Source organism: Rhinopithecus bieti, unplaced genomic scaffold (assembly GCF_001698545.2).
Source record: "Rhinopithecus bieti isolate Rb0 unplaced genomic scaffold, ASM169854v2 scaffold_12155, whole genome shotgun sequence".
NCBI lineage: Eukaryota > Metazoa > Chordata > Mammalia > Primates > Cercopithecidae > Rhinopithecus > Rhinopithecus bieti.
In genome coordinates, this window is record NW_016807423.1 from 171,312 (window position 1) to 199,015 (window position 27,704).

Genomic DNA, 27,704 nt, shown 5'->3' on the forward strand with positions numbered 1-27,704 from the left:
GAACTACTCAGCAAGCAAAAACAGCTTGAGAAGATTGAATCTGGAGAGATGGGTTTGAACAAAGTCTGGATAAACATCACAGAAATGAATAAGCAGGTAGGAAAAGTTTGATTTTTTGCTGTGTAAGCTATGAATATTTGTTTGGTTGTTTAGTATGAATACGGTATAGGGAATTGTAGGTATAGGGAATTCATTTCAGATTGTTTTACTTTTTGAAATGGGGTTTTGCATACTGTAATCCCAGCATGTTAAAGTCAGGTAAAACAGTTATGAATTTACCAAATATTTAAAATGTTAATCCTTTCTGCAAAAGAAAATAATTCTACTAAATATAGCAGTTGAGAAAAAGTTGGAAGTTTGAGTCACCCTTTCCTACAGAGTAGAGTAGGTGTCAAATAAAACAGGAGTGTCATCTAACCCCCAAGAAAAGTGGATAACCCATTTTTATTAGCTAATGAGAGCTTATTTCATTTGAGTTTACAAAATCTGGAAATGATCAGCAGTAGTCATTCGAAGAATAGCTTAGGAGTGGGTGATGGAGTTGGTTAAATACCTTGGTCAGTCAAGTAAGCCTAGATAGAGCATAAACTTTTCCAGTCCCTAAATTGACCAGAGTTGAGTAGACATTGATTCCAGAAGTGGGACTCTGCCAGAGAAAAAGGGCTTATTCTAAGAATGTTGATCAAGCATCTTGTATGTATTAGGATACTATATTTGTCACAGGGTAACTATAGCCCCATCCCTAGTTTTTCCAGTTTAGTTAGGAAATGTATATGTGTAGAAAAGAAAAGTCAAGTACCAGATGAATGACACACATGCAAAGTGCTTAAAACTAGATATTATTTTTCTTGGGGCTAAGAAGGTATTGTCTTCTTCAGAGTAGAATCACAAAGTTCAGAATGAGCCAGTAGTGACAAGGAGCGCTGTGCTAGAAGAAAGCACTTGCAAATATATCTGAAGCCACACCTTTCAGCAATGGTCCAGGAGTGGGGCAATTCAGCACTTAAGACCAATGATAAATAGTGTGGGGCAGTGGCTTCCAAACTTTTGCCTGGAACCTGCAGTAAAAAATGTTTTACATCATTACCCAGTAAACGCATACATACCTATTTGTAACTGGCATAAATGTTTCTGAAACAGTAGCTCACCCTTAATATGTATGGTGCCTTATGCTACTTTCCATTCAGTTCTATTTAATCTTTCAAAATTATTCATGAAATAATTCATGAGTTACAGCCCCTGGTATTTACTATCTGTCCTTTATTCTTGGACTCTAAGTAATTAGAGAAAAGCAGGTATTCACCCCTTTTTTGCAAAAAGGGTAGGAGAAATTGGCCTTGCCTACATTCATACAGCAAATTACATCAGGTGAAAGTAGACCACATTGAAGCACTGAAAGATTGTCAGCATCTCTCCTGGGGCAAACTGGGATTCCATGTAAGTAGCCAGTCATACAGTTTGCCATTCTGAGAGGAGGATGATACTGTTCAGCATGAAAAGGCAAAGTCAGCTATCTATTTTTCATCTCAGTCTTGTAAACTGACATTATAGGAAGAGTCAAAGGGGATATTGGTACATGGTGAGAGAACACAGATAGATATTCAAATTTTTGGTACATATGTTGGTTTCTGAGTTCTCTTTAACCAGGAAACTAGACACAAAAGAATCATTTTATTCTTAGCCTGCCATTATTTTTAATGCAAGAAGCACCTGAGAATGCAGATACAGTAAATCTCAATGTCATTGATAGGTTTTTGGAAACTGTGAACTTAAGTAAATGGCATATAATGAAACCAGTTTTATCGTAGGCTAATTAATATAAACAGGACTTAAGGCCAGGTGTGGTGGCTCACACCTGTAATCCCAACACTTTGGGAGGCCAAGGTGGGAGAATCACTTGATCCCAGGAGTTCCAGATCAGCCTGGGCAACAAAGCAAGACCCTGTCTCTACAAAAAATAATTAGCCAGGCATGGTGGCGTACACCTTTAGTCCCAGCGACTGAGGAGTCTGAAGCAGGAGGATTGCTTGAGCCTTGGAGTTTGAAGCTGCAGTGAGCTATGATCGTGTCACTGCACTCTAGCCTGGGCAACGGAGCAAGACCCTGTCTCAAAAAAAAAGAAAAAAAAGTTAAATTCCTAGGGCACATTTCTGGTCACACAAAAAAAATCACTAAACTTCTAGATAAAGACCAAAACACTTCTAATATTCAGCATTGAAATAAATGTGAGCGATACATACATTTACAAAAGATTAATAAAAGCAAGTAAAATAATTATTTACCCATTTATTTCAGTGCAGGGTCAGGTCCTGAGTGGCCAGAGCCTATCCTGCCAGCTTAGGGTGCAAAGCGGGAACCAACTCTGTACAGGACACCATCCCCATCACAGGGCTTACTCATACACATGCTCACACTCAGACTGGGACTGTTTATACATGCCAACTAACCTAACATGCACAGCTTTGTGATGTGGGAGTACCTGGAAAAAACCCACACCGATGTGAGGAGAACATGCAAAACAGACAGTGGCCCCAGCCAGGAGTCAGATTGTTTTTTTTCATCAACGTTATAACCAAATGGCGTTGAACAAAATATTATTCAAGGATCTGCTATAAATAGGAAAGTTTGCTTCTGTCCTAGGGCTTCATCTATGAAGCTGGAAGAGATTGCCCTGAAACCCTTTCCATTTCAGCATCAATATGCCTTCAAAGATGCTGGGACTGACTTACGAAGCCAGCCTGATAACAGAGGACTTCTCCGTGAGCGCAGGCCCAGAAGCATTGGTGATGGGAAAGCAGAGACTTGCACTGTTTCCAAAGGGAGCTCAGTACTCTCTGTCTGAGTGGTTTTCTAAAATTAATGTTACATATCTCTGATGGTCTGTTGAAGTCAGAGGCATCTGTCCTAAACCAAAGTAGATAGAAAAATAAAATAATATTTAACTATGTTTCTATATCTGAACATAACTGTCACTTAAAATGCTTTTAGTGGCAGTGGTTTTAGAAGCAATTCAAACTAGCTCAAACAAGAAGTTTATTATATCACTTAACAAGAACTGTTCTTATCACAACGTAAGTTGAAGTTAATATAATCTGAAAAAAAGCCATTAGTTTGAAAAAAAGTTAAAATCAAATCTTCCTTTGAAAAAGCTTTAAATTAGTAGTTGAAATCTAATTTATTTTGCTGTTTTATTCATGAAACCTCTGGTTTTATACTCATTGTCTCTTGACTGTTACAGGGAGTCTCCTTCTACTTCCTTGAAGACATTATTCAACAAACATTTACCTAGCTGCTTTTATGGAGCTAGGTTTGGATACTGTCTCAATCCATTTGGGCTACTATAACAAAATATCTTAGACTATGTAACTTAAAAACAACAGGGGCTGGGAAGTCCAAGATAAGGCACAAGCAGATTTGGTGCCTGATGAAGGCTCATTATTTCATACTTGGCATTTTCTTGCTGTGTCCTCACATGGCAGAACAGAATGGGCAAACAAACTCCCTCTGACTTTTTTTTTTCTTTTCTTTTTTTTTTTTTTTGGAGACAGGATCTCACTCTGTCACCCAGACTGGGATGCAGTGACGCAGGCACAGCTCAGTGCAGCCTCGACCTCCTGGGCTCAAGTGATCCTCCCACACAAGTCTCCAGAGTAGCTGGGACTATAGGCACGCACCACCATGCCTGACTAATTTTTTCTTTCTTTTTCTTTTTTTTTTTTTTGTAGAGACAGGGTCTCACTATTTCCCAGGCTAGTTGCGAACTCCTGCGATCAAATAATCCTTCCACCTTAACTTCCCAAAGTGCTGGGATTACACATGTGAACCACTGCCCTCAGTTCCCTCAAGGATCTTATAATCAGATGGAGGAAACAGAAAAATAAACAATTGTAAAGCAGCCTGATAAGCAAAAAGAAATAGGTCCAAATGAGTATTGTGAGGGCATTTTTAAGTATATATCTCACCTAGACTGGGGCCAGGTGAGATTTCCTAGAGATCTTGAACTGAGTCCTGAAGGGCAAATAGGAGTTAGCCAGCTGAATTCTACAGAAAGAGAGAAGAATATTTTAGGTAGAACACTAGTGCAGTTGATCCTCATAATTTATGAATTCTGTACTTGCTAAATTTATATGTAATCTCAAAATCTATACTTGTGGCACTTTTGCAGTCATTCACCAACACACGCATAGCAGCAAGGAATTTGAGTCACCCAACATGCATATTTACAGCTGAGTTTGAACAAGGTGACATACTGCCTTCTTGGTTCAGCTTTCATACTGTAAACAGTGTCTTTTTCACAGTGTATGTAATGCCATATTTTTTATATTTTTGTGATTTTTTGGTGATTTCCGTGTTCAAAAATGTTCCTCAGGCATGGTGCTAAAGTGTTATCTATTGTTCCAAAGTGCAAGGAGACTGTGATGTGCCCTATGGAAAAATACCTGTGTTAGGCTTCTTTCAGGCTTGAGTTATGTTTCTGCAGGCTGTGGGTTCAATGCTAATGAGTCAACAATATGCATTAAATAAGATATCTTTAAACAGAAATATACATACAACAAGGTTGTGTATTGTATTGATCAGTTTAAAAAAAGTGTGAGCAGGCCGGGCACGGTGGCTCATGCCTGTAATCCCAGCACTTTGGGAGTCCAAGGTGGGAGGATCACGAGGTCAGGAGTTCGAGACCAGCCTGGCCAACATGGTGAAACCCTATCTCTACTAAAAATACAAAAAGTAGCCGGGCGTGGTGGCAAATGCCTGTAATCCCAGTTACTCAAGAGGCTAAAGCAGGAGAATCGCTTGAACCCGGGAGCTGGAGGTTGCAGTGAGCCGAGATCGTGCCATTGCACTCCAGCCGGGGTGACAAGAACAAGACTCTGTCTCAAAAAAAAAAAAAGAAAAAAAGTATGAGCAGAGGGCTCACAGCAACCTAACCTGTGTTTCCCCAAGGAGCAGTGGTTCGGTATTCACTAATTGAATGTTTGTTGCAAGTTTTCTAGAAATAACTACCACTAATAATGATAATTGACTATATGTGCAAAAGTATAGATGAATGAAAACATGTTATGTTCAGGGGATTTTAGTCACTCATTATAGGTGCAGTATAGTTTAGTTAAAAAGGCCAGAGATAAGTAAGTCAGCAAGAGCCACATCAAGAAGGACCTTGAGTGCCCTTCTCCTATAGTACTCTGTTTAGCTCTCTTTTAGCACTCAGTCCAAATACCTTATGTGATGCTTATTTGCATATACTTCTAATTGCACTAGAAAGGCATACACTATACTCTGAGCCTTAAGCATGATGATGAAGAAAATGATGGCAGCGATGATGATGGCGATGATGGTATTGACGATAACTGCCATTCATTAAATGCTTTCTTTGTGCCAGCCATTATTAGGTGCACTGCACATGTGATCTCCTTTCTTGGCTTCTACAGTCCTATGAAGTAGGAGATGTTCTTTCCATTTTACAGATAAGAACACTGAGGTTCAAAGAAGTTAAGTAGCTTGCCCACAGTCACTCAGCTGTGTAGCAATACTAAAAGTAAAATATTCAATTCCTGAAAGTCTCTTTTCTTTCCAGCTTCCCATGCTGTGTTACATGTTTGTAGCCCCTGTAGGATTCAGTAGGTGTTCAGTAGATAAAGTTGAAAGGATATGATGCTGAGTCCCTACTAGGGCTAATAATCACTCATCATTGATGATTGTCTGTTTTAATAACTTTTTCTTTACTATTTGAAGGACACTTAACTTCAACCCCAAAGCAGAAAAGCAGCATTTCCAACTTTATAGTATAAAATGATGTGTTAAGCAAATGGTCTACAGTAGCTATTTTTACTTTTTCTAATGAAAAGTCATGTAATATGCATAAAAGTCATGACTCATATTTTGTCTAGAATATGGATTTTTCTTAATGGGTTCTATTTAATTCAACTTTTTAGACTCTTTGAATTCCAAAGTGTAACTTTTAGGTGTAAGTTCTCTAATGCCTGAGTCTGATCTGACATTCTAGAATGCAACTGTTAGAGGCCAGAGCAATTCCAGAGAAAGTAATGGGAGGGTACCTTGTCTCCATTTTATTTACATATATAAGCTTTGCTATAGTTTTCCACAGATTTTGACATTATTTTACTGAAGAGAGGAATGCTAGAAGATGGATTCCAGCTTTGTAATTTATGGGTAAATAGCCAAGTCCTAGGGAGCAGTGTGTGATCCAGGTTTTATAAGAGAGTAAGAAGACCTAAGTGATGTTTGTTACCTGGAAAGTTAATGGTCACCTCTCCAGAGCATGCTTTTGCTGTGAGGCAGCTGATACACCAGGCATAGAGTGTTTGTGGCATGGAGAAAAGTGCAGCAGCATCTTACTGATCTTACTGGCATTGGCTTTCGGCTGCTTCTTGACTTTGGGTGAAATGGCAGCTGCCAACCAGTTACCTGGCTTTTTGTGAGACCACTACCATTCCCAAGATACTTCTGATTAGCCATGCACTCTGCCATAGCCTCAGGAGGTTGGAACTTTCAGTACCTGGAAGAAGAGTTTTTACCCAAAGAACAGCTTGTCCCTTTAGGATCTGGCCAGTTGTCTGTGGAGGAAGGAGTTTGTCCCCTCAGATGGCTGAAAGGTAACCACATCATTGATAGGGGGTTAGGAATAACTATAGTCTTGCCCTTCAAACTGATCTTGAGCCAACTGTGTACATACTTTGGGGCACTAAGGAAAACATATCTGGGGCAGGACCCTTTCCTAGCATTTTATGATTGGGCGTGTTACAGTGGTCTCGGAAAGCCCAGTGAGGGCATAAAAGAAAGGGTCAGCCAAGAAAACCCATCAAACCCTTTCCAAAGTTATGTGGTATCTTTTTCCTATGTGTATATTTCTTTCTCATCTTTTGTCTTTTTAAAAATGTCATAAGTAATTTGTGAGTGGATTCTTATATAAGATTTAAACTATAAAACACGTATAGAAATCCTATGAAAATTTTCCTTCAATTCCCAACTCTGTGCTCCCATCTCACATGCACACGTGCGTGCGCACACACACACACACACACACTCTCTCTCTCTCTCTCTCATGCTGCCATAGGTAATGGGTCAGTAATGTGGGCTGCATCCTTCTTGTTCTCTTTCTGTTTACAAAATCATAATAGTTTTTAATATGAATTAGCCTATGGGTTAACATGCGTGTGTATTTGTAAATAAATAAGGTCATTCAATATGTGTTCTACAACTTGCTTTTCCACTGAATATATCCACATTCTTAGTGATATACATTTAAATTATTTCTACTATTTTGCTGTTACAAATAAGGAAAAATTATTTTTTTACATGTATCATGCATATGAGCTACTAATTTGTAAGATTTCTGGAAATGAAATTACTAAAATAAAGAATATAAACATTTCAAATTTTGATGGATATTCCTTCTTACAAGGCTTCTCTAATTTATACTCCCATAAACAGTGCATGAAAATGCCTGTTTCTATATGTCCTTTTCAAACCTGGATATCATTCATGTCTTTTTAAGGGCATGGGTGAAAACCTCCTTAATGTAATTGCTTATCTTAGGAAATTTATGGTTTGCTGAGAGTGTCTCTTTGAGCTGAGATTTCTCACCCATCTTGTTTTTAAATGAACAGATTTACAATGTTGATGATTAGTCTGGTTATTCTGGAGTCCTTATGGAGAATTGCATGTTTTAATGTTTCACTATTAAAGAACTGTCACTTATTTGATATTTCATCTGTACCAGGTACTATGCTAAGAGCTTTGATTATATATCTCATTTAATTCTCCTAGCCTGTATTGGTCATCTGTTCCTTGGTTACAAATTACCCCAACACTTAGTATCCTAAAACAACAGTCATTTATTGTCTTATAGTTTCTATATGTCAGGAATTTGGGAGCAGCTTAGCAGACTGGTTCTGGCCAAGATCTCTAAGGCTGCAATTAAGATGTCAGCCAGGTCTTTATAACCTGAAGGTCTGACTGGGGCTGGAGGTTCCTCACTCACATGGCTTTTGGTAGGAGGCCTCAGTTCCTCCCAACATGGACTTCTCCATTCTGGGGCTACTCGAGTGTCCTCACAGCATGGCGGCTACCTTTCCCCAGTGTGACTAATCCAAGGGAGAGCAAAGAAGAAGGCATAGGACCTTTTGTGACCTAATTTCTGAAGTTGCCAGTCATTACTTCCACTTTATTTTGTTCTCTAGAAGCAAGTTACTTAAATCAGGCTACACTCTAGGAAAAGGGAATTAGGTTTCACCTCTTGAAGAGAAGAAGACTATCAAAGTTTTGAAACCATCACATGTTTTGAAACCAGCACACATCCCTATAAGATAGTTGTTAAATAGTTGTTGTTGTTATTATTGTTATACCCAGTTACTGATGAAAAGAATAAGTTCACTACTTATCTAGCCTTACGTCCTACCCGCTGGCCTCTGTCTTCTACTCTGCATAGACTAGCCTTCTCAATGTCCATCCCAGACACAGAGTGTTCATTCTCAGCCATTCATTCAACAAATTCCAGTCTTTGTGTCACACATATTGTGAGAAGTAAAACAGATGTCCTTGATCACATGGAGCTTATAGTCTTATGGAAGAGAGAAACCTCAATCAAATAACCACATAAACAAATCATTGTCACTTTGAGAAGTGTTGCGAAAAGAAAGTACTCCTGAGCCTATTCATACTGTGTTCCCTATCCCCTGATGCCACCCTCACCCTTCTAACCTGGAAAGAATGTCTGCTTTGTATAAAATTCTAACTTCTGTCAGAGTCTAATTTGAGTCCTACTTCAGCGAAGCCTGTTTCTTTCAGCTTGCATTGATGTCCTTTTCTCAGAACTTTATTCAGTATCACGTTTAATGCTTAATTATTTCTTTAATGTACTCTTGCCCTATCTCTCAGTTATATTGAAAGCTCCTTGAGGTGACAGACCTAAGTTTCCCTTAATTCTTCTACCTTCCTCACTGTTACCACCCAGTCCCAGCAAATCGTATCGTCTCTACTTCTGCTACTACCTCTACTACCACTCAAGTCTAAACCACCATTATCTCTTGCCAAGACTACACAGATTGCCTTCTTACTGGTCTCTCCATTTCTACTGAGAGCCATAGTAGTCTTCCCACAAGGTGTCTCCATTCATGTAATTACCCCGCTTACACACCCCTTCCTATCACACCTCAAATAAAACCCATGTGCTTGTTCTGGTTTACAGAGTCCTGCCTGTTCTGGCCCTTTACTGCACAACTGGCCTCGCCGCCTACTTCTCTGTCTCTCTGTCTCTCTCACATGTACACACACATTATGAGATCCTGCCACCTAAACTTCTGTTCTCTGAATATGCCAAGCTCTTTCCTGTACTGGGGCTTTTGGTCTAGCAGTTCCCTCTTCCCTGAAATATGCTTCATCCAATCTTCATATGATTAATTCCTTATTATGATTTAGATCTTAGTTTAAATTTTATCTCCTTACAGAGGCCTCCTCAGATCAACCAATCTAAAAGTTGCTACCCAGTCACTCCTTGATAAAATAAGGTATCAAGTTACCTTATTTTAATTTTTGTCTAGTGCTTCCCACTATCTGATATTTTTCTGTATAAAAGTATCTGTCTCGTTGCACTAAAATGTAAACACTACAGGATCCCTGACATCTGTGTTGTTCACCCCTGGTGTGTAATAGGGTCCAATAGTATTTGTTATACTAGTGAATGGCTGAAAATTTGTCTTAAGCCTCTGAACTTTTCCCTCCTAAAAGAAAAGAAGGAAAAGAGAACCTGAGTTCCCGAGTTCCCAGGCTCCTTACCGGACTCCCTGTCTCAGACCAAGCTACTACTACTTACTCAGGGAGCTTTGTTTAAATTAAATTATTTGCATAGCCGGACATGGTGGCTCATGCCTGTAATCCCAGCACTTTGGGCAGATCACTTGAGGCCATGAGTTCGAGACCAGCCTGGCCAACGTGGCGAAGCCCCCATCTCTACTAAAAATACAAAAAATTGCCAGGCGTAGGGGCATGCATCTGTAATCTCGGGCTACTCAGGAGGCTGAGGCACGAGAATCACTTGAACCCAGGAGGCAGAGGCTGCAGTGAGCTGAGATCACTCCACTGCACTCCAGCCTGGGGCGACAGAACAAGTCTGTCTCAAAAAAAAGAAAAGAAAAGAAAACATTCTTAGCATAGTACTTATTCCAATCTGGATTCTTTTCTTTGTTTTTTCTGTCACCTTTTACTAGGATATACGCTCCGTGAGAGCAGAGCTACATGGTCTTATTTGCCTCTCTGCTGTCTCCACAATGACTGCAGCAGTGTCTGGCACAGAGATGCCAAACATTTGCTAAAGGAATGAGTAGGGAGTCAGGTTCTGTTTTGTTTTACATCCCCCAGTGCCTACCACTGTGCTTGGTCCATAACAAGTACCCAGAAACTGGTGGGTACCGTATGAGGCCACTCTGAATATAATTGCTATTGTAGATCTGTGTTCTCATCCTAGAATTTGGAATAGGAAAGCAGTTTAGAACTAAGAATCTTTCAAGAGTGTTTTGAGCCAAACTGCAAAGCTTTTAGAATATTGTCTCTGCAGCCTGAAACTATTACACAGGTTCCCCCAGTTCCCGTTCAAGAGCGAAGTCTAGATATTTAGAATTCTATGCCTAAATGGCTGAAGGGAGGTCCCATTTTATTTTGATTCAATTCCTATTTTAATACATTGCATCAGTCAGTGAGTCAATGGGTATGTATTGAGCCCCTTCAGGATACAAAGTAGTGCTCTGGTTGAGCTATTGAGTTTGAAATATTAGTCACATTATTAAACCAAAACCAAATCCCCAACTAGTTGAAAGTGCTGTTCAGATTGTCAGAGTGCAGTTCCTGTAGACTGTATTTTGTGAGATGGGCTTTTACTTTATATGTTCCCACCTGGGCAGGAACAAAAGTTTGGTAAATAACTGAGGTGTTACATTTTACCAAAATGAAATTTCGAAGTGATCCTTCATCATTAGCTTTCTTCCTGTCCAATTGTTGAAGGAGTGTGTGACAATTACAGCATCTTTTGGGTAATTTAAGATTTTGGGATCTTGTGCTGCCAGGACAGGGTAAAGAATAACACTTGCCTTTACTCTTTGGCACTAGTGTTCAAATTGGGCAGGGAAAGAAGGGGTATTATTGTTGCCTCCCAGATCCCAGCTCTATCCAAAGTACTATCTCCTTTCCTCCTGTGAGCTGACAGGGTTGCAGAAACACATAAAATCCTAGACTGTCTTGACATCACCAACCATAGAGTTTGTGAAGGTAACATGTACTCTACAAATTCTCATTTGTTTTCACTGTTTGTTACTCTTTTTTGTTCAGATTTCTCTGTTGACTTCTGCAGTGAACCACCTCAAAGCCAATGTTAAGTCAGCTGCAGACTTGATTAGCCTGCCTACCACTGTAGAGGGACTTCAGAAGGTAGGTGCCATGTGTGGGTACTATTTGCCATAATTCTAGCTTCTTACAAGTTTTCATTGAAAGCCTAGCATTTGAAATCAGCTGCTCCAAGAGAGCAGTAATGGAGTATATCATTATGTCCTAAAGAATTCAGAACAATTTTGTTTTGTTCTGGTTAGTTAGGCCTTTAATTTGCAACAGGTTACATTAGCTGTGGTTTATATGGGTTCATACCTTTTTATTTGGCTCTCTGAGTCCCAGAATTGCTCTGCTGGCTCTCTTATGTTAGCATATGTGGGTTTGCTTTTCAGCTTGCTTTTTCAGTTCACCATTCACAATGTCTTCATGAAAGCAGACCAATTGTACATGATAGTTGCCCTAAATCTCTATTATTTTCCATGATTAAGAAACTTTAAAAAAGAAAAAAGAAAAAAAAGAAAGATGACCCGGGGAAATGCAAAAATTGAAACTTCAGGAAACAAGCGTTGGCAAGGATATTTGGAACAAAGGAAATTTTCAAACACTCCTGCTCCTGCTAGGAGTATAAATTGGTAAAAATCACTTTGGAGGCTGGGCATGGTAGCTCATGACTATAATCCCAACACTTTGGGAGGCTGAGCCAGGAGGATCACTTGAACCTGGGAATTAGAGACCAGCCTGGGCAACATAGGGAGACCTCGTCTTTACAAAAAATTTTAAAGTTAGCTGGGCATGGTGGCACATACCTGTAGTCCCAGCTACATAAGAGGCTGAGGTAGGAAGATCACTTGAGCCTGGGAGTTTGAGGCTAGAGTGAGCTGTGACCAACCAGAATAATAGTACTCAGGGATCTTTAGAGCTGGATGGGAAGAGTGGATAGGGGTAGGAAGGAAGAAGGTGACTAATTAAAACACAAAGAACATCATCCCCTGACACAGGAAATGGAAGAAGGGATTCCCCAAACAGTGGATATCAAATCTAGGATCTTTGAATTCTAAAAATACATGCTAAGTTTGATCAGATTATGTGCCAGGGTCTATGAGCATATGAATTCTTTCCACAAAGGAGCAAGAAATTTCTAAGCCATAAGCAAAAACAAAATTTGCTATTTTACAGCCACACCATCTGTGTGTGCTCAATCTCCATAATTTGCTACTTGGCTAATGTGACCATCCACTTACAACTTTGGGAAAAAAAAAAAGGTAGGGACAACTTTGATGAGGCCAGATTCTTGCCATTGTTCCTAGGGCCAAGTCAGGAAATGGTAGGCTTCTGTAGCCATTAGTACAGAAACAACTCTCAGTCTTGGCATTAGAAAAGGGAACTGGTTTATTCTTGAATTTATTCATTCAATAAACATTTGTGGAACTTCCTCCAGTATGTACCAGGCACTTTGCAGTTGATGGGAATACTGGTTTCAGAGTTTTGCTCCAGAGTTGACATGGCTCTGTCAGCTGCTTCCTTCAGGGAAAAAGAAAAGAAAAAAAATCCTTAAACAAGAGCTTACTATCTTCTGGCATCCTAATGAGCTCATACATCCAGCCAGTGAGGACTGGATTCACAAACAGTAGGTGTCTTTGAATGCCTGTAGCTTTTGTAACAGGCATTCAGAGCTTACATAGATAGCAAACCAACTTAGAGACTTTTACCCAGTGTGTTGTCTCTTTGCAAATCTGTGTGTTTATAATGCCAGGCGCTGTGTTTCTTTCAGGTGGCTCAGTTTTGAAGTGGTAGGTCATCCCAAATGCCTAACTTTATTGTATCTCATGTAATGTTTTTTAACATCATCTCCTGTTCTCTTGGATTCTTGGATATCAGTGTAATAAAAATGACCTTGGTTAAATATACTAATGTGGCACTATAAAACTGTCAGCATGTCTTGAAAAGGCCAAAACTCACTGAATAGTAACACCTTTTTAGATGTTCCCTTAGGACAGGCCTTTTTTAAAACATGGCTTCTGAATTATATCTCCAAGTTCCCTGTCCACTTGGGCTCCTTAGGGCTAATGAAAGCAAAATAAGCCACTACTCATATCTCTATTCAATGGTTGCTGACAGGATTCTATAGTAAAGGAAGAACAAACACTGCCAAATGAATTTTTCTTTCATCTCTGCAGTGTTGAGTTTCCCAAAGACAGAAATGGTTCCCTCCCACTTTTGCTCGAAGTGACCTTTGCTCCTCACAAGTGGCAGTCTACTGTGTTAGCTTGGCCATCTGCCTGCCCACAGCAGGGATTGACAGAGGCAGTTTGTGAGACAACCTTATCCCTGGGTTCCAGATTTATAAACTAATATTTTTTCTTTAGGGAAGATTTGGTTTTCCTCTAGGAAAAATCATTTAAATTAAGAAAATTACTTGATTGATTGATATAGAGCGAGAGATAGTCCTGTGAATTAACTCAGTATACACTACATAGAATCATAGTTTGAAGATGTTTGAAATAATTAGAAACACTGATTTTCATTAGGGCAGTGTTTCATTAGGGCAATGTAAACTAAATTCACAGTATACACTTCCATTAGGGTGGCTAAAGTTGAAAAGAATGACTGTACCAATATTGGTGAGGATATGGAGTAACAGGAACTCTCATTCCCTGCTGGTGGGAACGTAAAATGGCATAACCATTTTAGAACACAGTTGGGCAGTTTTTTAACAAGTGAAGCATGGATCTGCCATATGATCAGCCATTCACCTGCTAGGTATTATGGCGATTAGAACGCACATGATAAAGGGGAATGACCGTAAGTCCACATAAAGACCTGAACATGAATGTTTATAGCAGCTTCATTTGTAATAGTCAAATATTGAACACAGCCTGAATGTCCATGAGCAGGGGGAGAGATAAACTGTGATAGAGCCACACAGTGGAATGCTGCTCATCAGCCTGCCAAGTAGCCTCAACATGGATGAATCTCAATTCTGCTGAGTGGAAGTCACACTTTAAAAAGCACAACTTACTTACTGGTTCTACTTATATAAAATCTAGAAAATGAAGACTGATTTATTGTGACAGAAAGTGGATCAGTGGTTGCCTGGGAACGGTCGGCGAGGGAATGATTACAGAGGGTCAGGAGGAATCTTTTAGAGGTGATGAGTGTTTATTATCTTGATTGTGGTACTGGTTTCACAATTGTATATGTGTCAAAACGTTCAGATTATACATTTTAGATATGTACAGTGTATTGCATGTCAGTTGTCTCTTAAAGCTTTTTTATACCTTCCTATATGTTTCCCTTCAGAGCGTAGCTTCCATTGGCAATACTTTAAACAGTGTCCATCTTGCTGTGGAAGCACTACAGAAAACTGTGGAAGAACAGAAGAAAATGATGGAATTACTGCAGAGTGATATGGTAAGGAGACCCAACAAGTCAGCATGCTCCTACTCAGCCTTTTTTGTGTAAGAGTCATGATGCCAACTTTCCACTAATCTGAAAAGGCCCTGCTAGGCATCTGTTCAAAAGATCTAATACCACAGTATGCATTGATTGTTCTATAATTTGTTAATAAAGCAATTGTGGTAGATAGAATTAAAAGCCAAATCTTTTGCAAACATACTACTGAAGGAAGTAAAGTAATAAGACACAGTTCCTGAGGATGGAATGGGTAGGAGAGAAAATAGAAAAGAAGGAAAGGAAAGTGGAAAAGTGTCTCATTGTTTATTACTACGTAACAAAGCACGCCCAGAAGTTTGTGACTTAAAACAAGTAGTTATTTCTCACTATTCTGTGCATCGGGAATTTGAGCAAGGCTCTTAGACTCCCAAATGCTGAAACGTGTACTCCTGGATGACAGGCAGGCTGTCTAGCATGTTCCAGCTCCAGCCAGGCTGTCAGTTAAATGCAGCCTACAACACATGTAACAGCACCACCCCTATCCCTCAACCCCCAGCTGAGCCCAGTCAACCCACAGAATCATGAGAAATACTTAATTGTTGTTGTTTTAAGCCACAAAGCTTTGGGATAATTTGTTAGGCAGCAACAGGTAACTAACAGAAGCAAACCCCTCCAGTGCCCAGGAATTGTTTTCACATCTCTCTGGATCACTTAGTGCTGCTGCAGATGTAAGCTGTCCGCAGTCATTCGGAGGCCTTAATCTGTCACTTAACGGGTGACAGCCCCAGGAAGAATTTATGAAGGGTAGAAAAGGATGGTGCAGCCCTTGCCATCTTGCTGGGGAGATGAGTTAATGTGTAACGCATCTGAAATCAGGACTATTCAAGGCGCACAAAAGTTCCCTAGTCTCTCTGCCAATTTCTGGATCTGCCCCCCACCCCCACCTGCTCTTTGCAAGCTTCAGATTCCAAGTTTAAATTGAGAATTTTGTACCAAGGAGACCTGGGCTGTATTAGCTCTAGAAGGGAGTTTTTTCCATTTTCTTCAGGACTGGCACACCTCACTGTGTTACTTAGTGGGGCTAACCCAGAGGAAACAACATTGATCTGGGTGTCCAGACCCCTGGTTCTGGTTCTAACTGCTGCTGAGTAACTGTGTGACCCATAGTAACAAAGACCCCTCTAATTCAGCAATTCTTTTATTATTTTAATGTCTTGATTATGCTCTCAAGTAATTCACTATTTTCTAAAATGATTTTTCCTAACTAAAATCTTCCTGCTTTCTAGAACCATGGATTCTCCCGTCCTTCTCACCTCCTTTTCTCTTTATTGTTGCCTTTTGGTTTTCTTATTAAAAACAGGGTTGATTTCAGATTTCAAGGAAAACAATTTATTTTCACCAATTGCATTCTGTTATAATTAAATCTGCCTCTTTTAAATTTCCATAGCTGCCAATAGTAATCCTCCTACTGTCATTCTTTATGCTAGATAAGTCATAGTTATAGACTCTGAAGGATTAAGCCATGCAGTTTTCCTCACTAAAGGAAAAGTGTACATAAACATGTTATACTTCAGTCTCTGGAAAGAAACTTGAGCAGTGGGAAGGGAATGGGAAAGGAAAAATAACCCTCAAATGTAAGTCTTACCTAGCATAATGCTATAAGGGAAAAACTAATAATACACATGATTGGTGGTTATGCTAAATGCCCAAAGCCAGTGGTTACATGACTGGCTGCCTTTTTAATGTCAAAGCTCTTGAGTCCAGTGGAAACTATGATACTGTCCCAGGTTGAGACTGAGTTGGTCCCTGGAAAGTTACAGTGATGCTATTGTTTCTCTGGGAGTACAGGCAATGGGGCAAAGGAGAAATGGTTTCTAGAGAGTTCATTCCTTAAGAGATTGAGAAATAGACGAGGAGGCTCTCAGTTCCCTGATGTAATCTAGGTGCTTCTGGCCTAGTGCCTGCTCAAGCTGGATTCTCTTAGAACCTAGCACAGGACTGGTTAGCCCGTATGTTCCCAAGCAATTCTTACTGATTAATCTGTGGATGTATTCTGGGGGAGGCTAGAAAGTTCTAGGACAATTTCAGATACTTAAGTAGACCTAATAATTCCTTGTTGTCTACACTAACTTTCTTTCCTCTTAACAGAATCAGCACTTCTTGAAGGAGACTCCTGGAAGCAACCAGATCATTCCATCACCTTCAGCCACATCAGAACTTGACAATAAAACCCATAGTGACAATTTGAAACAGGTGCTTTTTATCTCTGGCTTAACTCCCTGTGATCACAGTGCACTTCAGAGGCAGCCAGATAGTTTGGGCTTAGTGTATGGTGTCTCAGCAGGTGCCTCCTATATTTATTTGCCTGCCTGGGAGCTGAGCAGAGAGGAATGTGTGTTGGTATCTCGGGGATCCATATTGCTGTCCATCCCTTCTTTGGCACTTTGCAGTTTTTCCCCGCATGTCAATCAGTGGAGTAAATTCCTTTTCTTATCTTGAAAGATCTAGAATGAGCAGATTATCCTGAAACTATGAAAAATAGCTATCTGGGCAGGTTAAAGATGAATGGATAGCAAATTAATCTAGAGTGATGGCTTCTCTGAGCCACAGTAAATTCTAAGAATGTTAGAAAGCATATCCTTGAAAATCAGGATTTTCTAAAGTGTAAAGACGAAAAGGCAAGAGGGGAGAAAAAAGACTATTGAGTTCAGAATCACATTAAAGAGAATAGAGGAAATCTTCACTAAGAAGAATTCCTGTCCTGAGTTTAATGCCCTTTAAAACCTATAGTTATCATTATTTTTTAAGTAGCAATCAGTACTGGAGGATGTCAATAAAAATAATTGAATCTTATACTAAATAATGCACTACTTGTTATGGTTTTGTTACATGAGCCAATTCAGTAATTGGTATTGTTCCTAAGGTAGGTTCGTTCTGACAAATTAGGTTAATGGACCTTTCAGTTAATAACCCAGCAAGCCTTTCCGCCAGCAGGTGAGGTAAACATTGGGGAAATCAATTCCCAAGCTCTCAGCTTTCTGGTACCCAAGAGTGAATCATGTAGGTAGTCCTGTTCCCTCTTTCCCCCTCCTGTCTAGCTGAGTCCAAACAATTCCACAAGGAACAATTTAGAGTGGGAGGGACAAAGCAGACACAGACGATTGATGGTCAAAACCAGGAAAAGGAGTTTGCTTCAGTACTTGACGTAGTAATGGTTGTTCAGTGCTGCTCGCCTGCTTGTCTAATTTACGTCTGTAGTGGATTCCATAACTTTATTTATTTCCACTCTAGGATATCCTGTACCTTCACAGCTCTTTAGAGGAGGTAAACAGTGCCCTAGTGGGGTACCAGAGACAGAATGATCTTAAACTCGAGGGAATGAACGAGACAGTCAGTAATCTTACCCAGAGAGTCAACCTGATAGAAAGCGATGTGGTTGCTATGAGCAAGGTAGAAAAGAAAGCAAACCTGTCCTTCAGCATGGTAAGCCTTTTCTGATCTTTTGTGACATGCAGTGTGTTTTGTCTGTGCATGGATGACATTCTACCACCTTTGGAGAACAGCCTTCTGGCATATTTGAGAGGCTACACATTTGTATTGTGCTTAATCCGTGTCTCCTTTAATGTTCACACTAGCTGTGTGATGTGAATGGCCAGGCAGTGTTTATCCTGATTTGGAGAGGGAGATGTGGAGAGGTCAAGTCGCTTACCAAGGCCTCACCACAAGTTGTTGGCAGAGATGACAAGGCTACTGTCATGTTACCAGTCAGCCATCTGGTAGGGAAGCGCTAGCACGTATTTCCAAGAGCCTTCTGGATCTTTTCTTTTCTAAGTTGTTAGGGATGGAAGCCATGAAAATGATAGTAACCAAAAATCTTTTACCATTTCTATGAGCCTGAACTTGACTTTCATATTTATCCTGCTGTCTGTATATTAAGGGGAACCTTTTGCATATGTCGGGAAACAGATCAGGTCAGACCAGCTCCCCAGCTTAAGAGGTTGTTGAGTTCACCTCCTTATTTTACATGTAAGGAAACTGACCTACTAAGTCGCTCATGCTGGCAGACTGTGCACAGTTTACTGGTTTTCATATTGCTGTGAATAAAATGTGCAGTTTCACATAAACATTGTGCAGGGATCCACGTGGATTCTTTGTTTAATAACTGCAGCCCCCACCCTTAAAGATTTTGTATAGCGAAGACACAGGCATATATTTAAAAATAGAAACCAAATACAGGAAATTGTGCCATAAATTCAAGTAACCACCAAAGCTGGAAGCAAGCCCACAAATAAAGTTGAACTCTGGTTCATGGAAAGCAGCATTTGAACTGGCTCTTCCACAGTGGAGCCTTGGCAGGTTGCCTGGACTTGGCTTTGAAGGGTGGAGTGGGAAGACCTATTCCCCCGCCTGCTTTACAGGGGTGTATAATTTACTACAAAGCTGTGAAGATTAAAGAAGCTTTATTTTACAAAGCCCTTTTGAACTCAGCTAAACTAGGTTGGCTAAGAATTTTGGTTGATGAGTGTTATGCCTTGAAAGTTTTCAAAGCTTATTGTGAAAACTTACCACTCCTAAACTCTCTTTACTGTCTCTGCCCTCTCCCCCTACTTTATATTTCTTCAGCAGAGAAAATAGGGAATAGTATCCATCTGTCCTACTATTTCTTAGAGCAGCATTATACTCAGCATGATATTTTGGGTAAAAGTTCTACCACCTTTTATCCTTCAAAGTCTTAAAGTTTGTGACTGAAACAGCCAGAAGCACTAGTTTCAACTTTGTCTCTCTGGCCTTTCTCCCTCTCTCCTCCCATCTCCCACTCCTCTGCAATTTCTGTTGAGAGTGTTCTGAGATCCTTTAAATAAGTTTGACCAATTTATTTAAAAGTACTAGATGTTCAAGTTTTAATGTTTGCCTTTAATCTTCCCTTTTTTTTTGTTTGTTTTTGTTTTGCCCTTTAAGATGGGTGATAGATCTGCCACTCTGAAAAGAGCATCTTTGGATCAAGTCACCAACAAAACAAATACAGTAAAAATCCAAAACATAAAGGTAAATAATGGGAGGCTTACCCTGAAGTAAAAGTAAATGCAGCAGCATCTCTGTGCTTTTGATCTGCTGCTTTTTCAAAGGGAGTACTTTTGATCTCATGTGTTGAAACTTCAAAACAAAGCAATTAGTAAATTAGTATATTAGTGAATAAATGAATACTTTTTTAGGCACGTACCCTGTGCCAAACACTTTAATAGGAGCTGGGGTGACCATAGTGAGCAAGGCAGACATGTGACCCCTGTTTTAGTGGAGCTCAAAGTCCTGTCAGTCAGAAAATCGTTAACACATAATTGAACAGGTCATGAATCATGAGTATGATAAGTATTATAAAGGACAAATACAGGATATGATAAGATCAAGAAGGCTTCCCTAAGGAAATGACTTTTATGCTAAGACAGTAAATTATCTGTACTAATGATGGGGGACAGAGGCACAGATAATCTGAAAATGGTGTCTCATCTAAAAATTATTTCCTATTTTTATATTGCAATCTCATTTTATTCCTAGTCCATTTAAACCTCAGCCAGTTCCCTTCACCTTGTACCTTCCCCTTTTTTGTTCTTCCCAGACAGATATACTGTCAAGACAAGCAATCTATGATATGCTTTGATATTCCAGGAAAGAAAGTGTGATTACAGTATTCTCTGATTAGAGAGTTAAACTATGGGCTAAGATAAAGGAAAAGCCAGGAAGATTATGACCAAGTGACTAAATTACCATCTGAGATGCATATTATGTTTGAGAAGTTGGGAAGATCTGAGGTTCAGAGGAAATGAACTTGAACTGGAACCACAGTACAGGCAGCTTTTGATGTAATGCTTTCCATGTTTATTTTTACTTCCTTAATAGTTTTATATTATCTAGATAAAGTCACAATATATTAAGGTTTTAATGCATCATAAGCTAAGCTTTTGTTGAGTTTTCTAACTGCTTCTACAAATTTTTTTTAAACCTCACCTAGAGAAGACAGAAAAACTTAAGAGCCAGATACAAATGTTGAGCACAAAAAACTAACAGGTGGTTACTATTAGAAAATAGTAGCAATTTCAGCCACAGTTCACATTTTAACAATAAATGTCAGAACACACTAGTACACACATGTACATAAATTTCATCTTGGCTTTGCTTTCAGGCCCTTTTTGTTTTTAACTGTCGTCTCAGTGTATCAGTTCCTTTGTCCTACCTTATCCAAACATCCTAACCAGATACAATTTCTCCTTACCATTATTCAAGCATTTAGTACCTAGTTTTCACTACATATGTTCATATTTTAGCTCCCTAAATAAACTGAGTGAACTACTGTACAGTAACTATTAGAGTAGAAATAAGATAGGGGCAAGATAAGTAAATACATAATAATTATACAAGATAAGTAAATCATAATAATTAATTAAAAAATGTGTAATGAGTTGGTGTTCTAATTAAACATAGGCTCAGGACCTTTCACACTTGTCTAAGCAGTTAGAAACAAGCCTCATAGAAACCAGATGTCTCTCTTTTTATAATTAAATGTATTTGTTTATGCCACTCTTAATACTCCTGGGAATGAGGCAGGGTATGGGGGAAAAAACTTTAAAAGATATGAGCAAGCAAGACTTTGAATTAGAAATATTACAGCTCCTTCTTTATGTCCTAACAGTTTCTGCCACCAGTTGAATCATCTCCAAGGGAGATCAAGGGAAAACTTGTGATTTGTTTTGTTCAGTTGCTTCTTTTGTAAGGTGGTAAGAACATGAAATCCTGCCTGAAGTGGTCTAGTCACAAGGTGAAGCAAGATATTTCGGAAAGTTATTTAGTTAGTGTGAAATAGCTCCTAGAAAACAAGATCCTGCTCATTTAGGAAATGGGTGTTAGATAGGCACCTGAGCAAGGGTACATTTCCTTTACTGCTGACACATGCATTCCTTCCCCCATCAGCCAAATGTTCACAGTGAATCAGATCATCTGTAGCATAATGTTCCCTTAATGGTCTCAAATCCAGCAAGATACTTATCAGCGCTGAGGACCAAAGACATCACCAGTATATGTTGATTCATTCTTTTATTGTCTTTGTAGGGAACCTACTGAGGGTCAAGCACTACATGCTAAACAGGCTCTGGGAATACAGTGGACATTTAGATGAAGTCTTACTACCACCTTAAACCTTCTGTAATCTTTGTTTTGGGCAGAAAGAAGATAGTTCAAATTCTCAGGTATCCAAGCTAAGAGAGAAACTCCAGCTGATCAGTGCTCTTGCAAACAAACCTGAGAGCAACAGGCCTCCAGAGACCACCGATGAAGGTGAGAGTAGAGCCAGCTTCTTAATATTTCATGGAGGCTTGAGCAGCTTGCCTCCCACACGGGGAGTAGGGAAGGTGTTCCAGCAGTACTGATCGCACCAAGCGAGTGATGCCTGAACGCACCGAGATGAAGCTGATACACTTTGCTTTCATTTAGGAAAGGCCCATTTTGTACATGATTTGTACTCTAGTCTATTAAGGGAAGAATCGGTAATGTTTAGCTGGAAATAGAATTCTCCATGCTGTCTGCATCCAATTATAGGCAAAAATGTTACTGTCATAGCGTATATTAAACTAGCCCTGAAAGTTGTTTATGGGAGTCTTTTCCCTTCTGTAAGTGCATAACATGTATTTAAAAATAAATGTTCATCTTTCTGAAAATCGTTAACAAAAATAATGATGGGATCTTTGGGTTGGAAGGGTCTTTGGCTTTAGGTATGGACCTGTCTGATCCATATTAGCAGATACATTAGCCTCCACTGATTTAGACCCTGTGAGGACATAATCAAGGCACTGGACTATGTTGGCTTTGACCCTTTCTGCACACAAGTATTTTTCTGTTTTAGAAAAGCAGTATAACCTCTCTTGAATTCTCTTAGATAGGAGACAGAATTGTGGTGGGATGCCTTGTCCTAACATTGTGCTACATCATCTGCGGTCGCAGTCTTAGCACTAGCTTAGTGGGTGGCACATACCCCTAGACTAGGTTTAAAGCACATCTCCTAGGATGTCAAGATCTTTGATATCCAGCTTCTCTGTTCTTGTCACTTGACAGCTTAAGCTCTTACCATCTAAACATGTGTAATGCTAGCTTGTACTGTAAGATCTTCTAATGGGACTGCTGCTGCAAACCTTAATGTAGTATAATACTGATTGGTCCTCCCTTGCCCACAAATGTCTCAATCCAAGCCTTTAACTTCACATAGTCACTATGCTACTTAATTCTCAAATGTTTCTCTAAATTAATTGTATATCCAATTTTTCTAAAAGGTGACCTTCGATACTTATTTACTTTGGTGTTAGATTCAATAATACTAAATAAAACTATATGTATTTGTTACAGAGCAAGTAGAGAGTTTCACATCAAAGCCATCAGCATTGCCAAAATTTTCACAGTTTCTTGGAGATCCAGTTGAGAAAGCTGCCCAACTAAGACCTGTCTCTCTACCAGGAGTTTCTAGCATTGAAGGTAAATTTTTATACCATGGGGTAGTAATGGGAATGTTCCAAGTAATAACTTTTTAATGTTTATTTTCACTTGTCAAAAATATATATGATCTAACATTTATTGAGCAGATGTCAAGTGCCAGATACTTGATAAGCATTATGTCATATAATCCTGATAACCACTCCATGAACATAAGTATTTATATATTATACCTATGTTACTGATAGGGAAACTGCCTAAGTCCACACAGCAAATAATTGGTTGAAACAGAACGCAAACCAAGACAGTCTGATGCCAAAGCTGGTACTTTTTTTTTTTTTTGTAGACCCCCAGGCTGGAGTGCAGTGGCACAATCTGGGCTCACTGCAACCTCTGCCTCCTAGGGTTAAGCAATTCTCATGCCTCAGCCTCCCAAGTAGCTGGGATGACAGGTGTGCACCACCATGCCCGGCTAATTTTTTGTATTTTTAGTAAAGATAGGGTTTCACCATGTTGGCCAGGCTGGTCCTGAACTCCTGACCTCAAGTGATCTGCCTGCCGCGGCCTACCAAAGTGCTGGGATTACAAGCATGAACCACGTCACCTGGCCAAAGCTTGCACTTTTAACCAGTGTACTATATTGTCTTTCTGTTATTGTTTTTTAGGGTCTTCATTCACTGAGTGCCTCATTAAAACTAGTGCTAAGCAATAAGAATACAGTGTAAGATAATGGTCTCATTTTCTTTCTTCAAGAATATTACAGTCTAATGGAGAAGGCATGAAAGCAAATACAATACCATGAGATTAGTAAAATAAAGTAAAAGTTGACCCTGTTTGTCAGGGCCCTCCAAAAATGAAGGGCCCTTTTACTGAAAATCAGCAAAATATTAGTAGAAAGGATATGATTCACAGAAAAATGTGTTTGCATTGCTTCCAACAGTGCGTGTTCTATCCCTCATGGTGATATTTAGTGCCTCCTGATTTTGTATTAGCTGGCTGCCTGGCAAATCACTTGCTCCTGTCCACCCCATCTGCTCTGGCTCTTCTCTATACCATTCTACCAGGAACATTTCCTTACCTCCCGTGACTGGATTAGGCTCCTCCTGTGTCCTCTTAAATTTTGTTTGCCCCTGTTTAGCATATGTCACTCTGTTATAATTTCCTGGGGAGATACAAAATATAACTTCCTATGGGACTATGTCTTGTTTACTCCCAGCCCCTAGCACAGTACCTGGTACTCCTGAATATTTGTTAAATAAATGAATGAGTTACCTACACATTGCAATTAAATGCTTAAAGCATAGAAGACTTAAATTTTTATATCACCATTTAAATGTGATTACTTTTCTTCCCTGTTCCTTTTTTTTTTTTTTCCCTGTTTTTTGGGGAGGAGGGAAAGTGTTGTGTTTAATGGGAACGCAAGCTTCCTGCCACTTTCCATTGTTATATCAAGGTTTGATGAGAATGAATGGGGGAAAGCTATTAGGTCAGATTAAGGAATAGCAGTCTTAACATTCATGCTTGAGTCCTCAGCATAGGCCTTAGATACTTTTGAATGACTACACTTTTGGAATGACCTGAGGCAGCAATCATATTTTTATTTGAATACTGCTGACCAAGTGCGTAGTGTGGCATGTTGTGTAAACTCATGCCACAAAAAAAGAAAAAAAAAAGAAACAGGATTCTTCAGCTAGCCACTTGGTGTAAGACATTGGGAACAAGTGTCCCACTGTTTTCCTGCGTTTCAGAGAGCTTTTGATATTTTATTAGCTGCGTTGCTGCACCTATTGTAGCAGTGAGAGTAGGGCCTTATTCAGATGCTTGTTTATAGCAGCTCCTTGATGGACTGGACCTTGCACTGCAACTGTTTTCCCTCCCTTCAAGTTATTTTTATTCTTCCTGAATACCAAACAGCAAGAGGCCTATTGAACCTAGGTATGGTGTGGAATAAATGATGAAATTAAAGGAATTTGGGAAGATTTTTAAAGAAACATAAAGCTCATTGACCTTCTTTGGTCACAATCTTCTATTTGATTATGGGTACACAAGTCCTTTTTAAATGTTATATATATACGGCCAGGTGCCGTGGCTCATGCCTGTATTCCCAGCATTTTGGGAGGCCAAGGCGGGCAGTTGGCTTGAGCTCGGGAGTTCGAGACCAGCCTGGGCACACAGTGAAATCCCATCTCTACAAAAAATACAAAAATTAGCCAGGCATGGTAGCGCACACCCTGTAATCCCAGCTACTCGGGAGAATAGCCTGAGCCTGGAAGTTTCAGGCTACAGTGAGCTGTGATCATCCCACTGCACTCCAGCCTGGGTGACAGAGGGAGGCCCTGTCTCAAAAATAAAAAATAAAAAAGTTATATATATAACTGACCTTCCTAAGTGTTTGTGATGAGGCCCTTAAGAAAATACCGGAAGAAACTATTGATAAACATTCTCTAACCATTTTGGCTCAATATTGCCGTTGAAATAAAAAAGAAGATACAGATCAACTGGTAATACTGCTCTTTTTCTTGTGTACTGGTTTTTTAAAAGTAGAGAGTGTGCACTTTGGAGAGATATATAGTCCTCTGATTCTTCTTTTTTATTGAAATACAATTCACATACCATAACATTCACCTTTTAAAAATGCATTTAATCCAGTGTTTTTTATTCACTTCACAAGGTTGTGCAACCATCACCACTATCTAATTCCAGAACATTTTCATCACCCCGCACAGAATCTCTGTACCCATTAAACAGTCACTCCCAGTCACCTCTCCCACCAATCTCCAGCAACCACTAGTCTCTTAACCACTATTTCTATGGATTTGCCTATTTGGGGTGTTTCACATAAATGGAGTCATACAGCATGTGGCCTTGTGTGTGCTTTTTCTTTCAATATGATTCTTTCACTTAGCATAATGTTTTTATGGTCTATTCATGTTGGAGCATGTACCAGTACTTCATTCCTTTTTATGGCTGAATAATATTCCATTCTGTTGACCTAACACATTTTGGTCTGTTCATCCGTTGATGGACATTTCGATTGTTCTCACTTTTGGGCTATTAAGAATAATGCTGCCATGAACATTCATGTGGAAGTTTTTATGTAAACGTATGTTTTCATTTCCCTTGAGTATATATCTAGGAATGGAATTAATGGGTCATATGGTAGCTCTAACTTTTTGAGGAACTCCTGTACTTTTCCAGAGTGGCTGTACCATTTTACATTCCCAGCAGCACTTTATGAGGGTTCAATCCACTTTCTCCACATCCTCCCTAACACTTGTTAAGGCCTGTCTTTTTTTATTATAGCCATCCTAGTGATTATGACATGGTATCTCATTACACTTTTGAGTCACTGATTCTTGAGCTGCTTAATTTCTGGATCCAGAGAGACAGTGTCACATAGTGGAAAGAGCACTGGACTAGCTAATAAGAAATTTGTATTCTAGGCCAGGTGTGGTGGCCTAGCACTTTGGGAGGCTGAGGTGGGCAGATCATTTGAGGCCAAGAGTTCGAGACCTGGCCAACATGGTGAAAACCCACCTCTACTAAAAATAGAAAAATTAGCCAGGCATGGTGGTGCACACCTGTTATCCCACCTACTAAGGAGGCTGAGGCAGGAGAATCGCTTGAACCCAGGATGCAGAGGTTGCAGTGAGCCAAGATCACACCACTGCACTCCAGCCTGGGTGACAGAGCAAGACTCCGCCTCAAAAAAAAAAAAAAAAAAAGTCAAGCCTGGTGGTTCACACCTGTAATCCCAGCACTCTGGCAGCCCGAGGTGGGTGTATCATCTGAAGTCAGGAATTCGAGACCAGCCTGGCCAACATGGTGAAACCCCATCTTTACTAAATACACAGAAATAATTAGCTGGGCATGGTGGCAGGTGCCTGTAATCCCAGCTACTCAGGAGGCTGAAGCACAAGAATCACTTGAACCTGGGAGGCAGAGGTTGCAGTGAGCCAGGATCGCGCCACTGCACTCCGTCCTGGGCGACAGAGCGAGACTTTAGCTTCAAAAAAAAAAAAAAAAAAAAAAAGAAATTTGTATTCTATTCCACTTAAGAGTTACATGACTGTAGGCAAGTTACTTTCCTCTTTGAGCTTTAGATTTCCTGTCAAAACCAAGAAAGCTATGAGTGTTTGGGATTGTTTTATGGGCTTCCAAGTCATTCCTCCAGTCTCCACTCAGCCATCCAACAAGAAATCTCACGATATGCCAAAGTCTGTTTTATGGGCTAGCTCCTATCACATAACTCATTAGGCCTCTGCATTCCTTTTCACCCCTTCAACATAAGAATAACATCAGGAAAATCTAAAGGGAAGACACTGGACAGAGAGAAGATGAGACCGTTCATTCTTCTGCGATTATCTGTCACTGCTTCTACTTTGGCAGTGTCTCACTGTGTTGCCCAGGCTGGTCACAAATTCCTGGCCTCAAGCAATCCTCCTGCCTCAGCCTTCCAGAGTGTTGGGATTATAGGCGTAAGCCACTGCACCCAGCCTTTT

General features: G+C 39.8%; 1 protein-coding gene across 1 annotated transcript in view; it reads left to right on the top strand.

Moving 5' to 3' along the window:
* The window catches only part of EFCAB14 (EF-hand calcium binding domain 14), a 45,104-nt gene that overhangs the window by 13,705 nt on the left and 3,695 nt on the right, over window positions 1-27,704 (top strand). The window contains exons 3-10 of the mRNA XM_017881682.1: window positions 2-96; window positions 11,341-11,439; window positions 14,638-14,748; window positions 16,879-16,983; window positions 18,022-18,213; window positions 19,690-19,776; window positions 21,945-22,056; window positions 23,119-23,244. Of these exons, the coding sequence (XP_017737171.1) occupies window positions 2-96; window positions 11,341-11,439; window positions 14,638-14,748; window positions 16,879-16,983; window positions 18,022-18,213; window positions 19,690-19,776; window positions 21,945-22,056; window positions 23,119-23,244 (927 nt within the window). The remainder of the gene's footprint in view (window position 1; window positions 97-11,340; window positions 11,440-14,637; window positions 14,749-16,878; window positions 16,984-18,021; window positions 18,214-19,689; window positions 19,777-21,944; window positions 22,057-23,118; window positions 23,245-27,704) is intronic.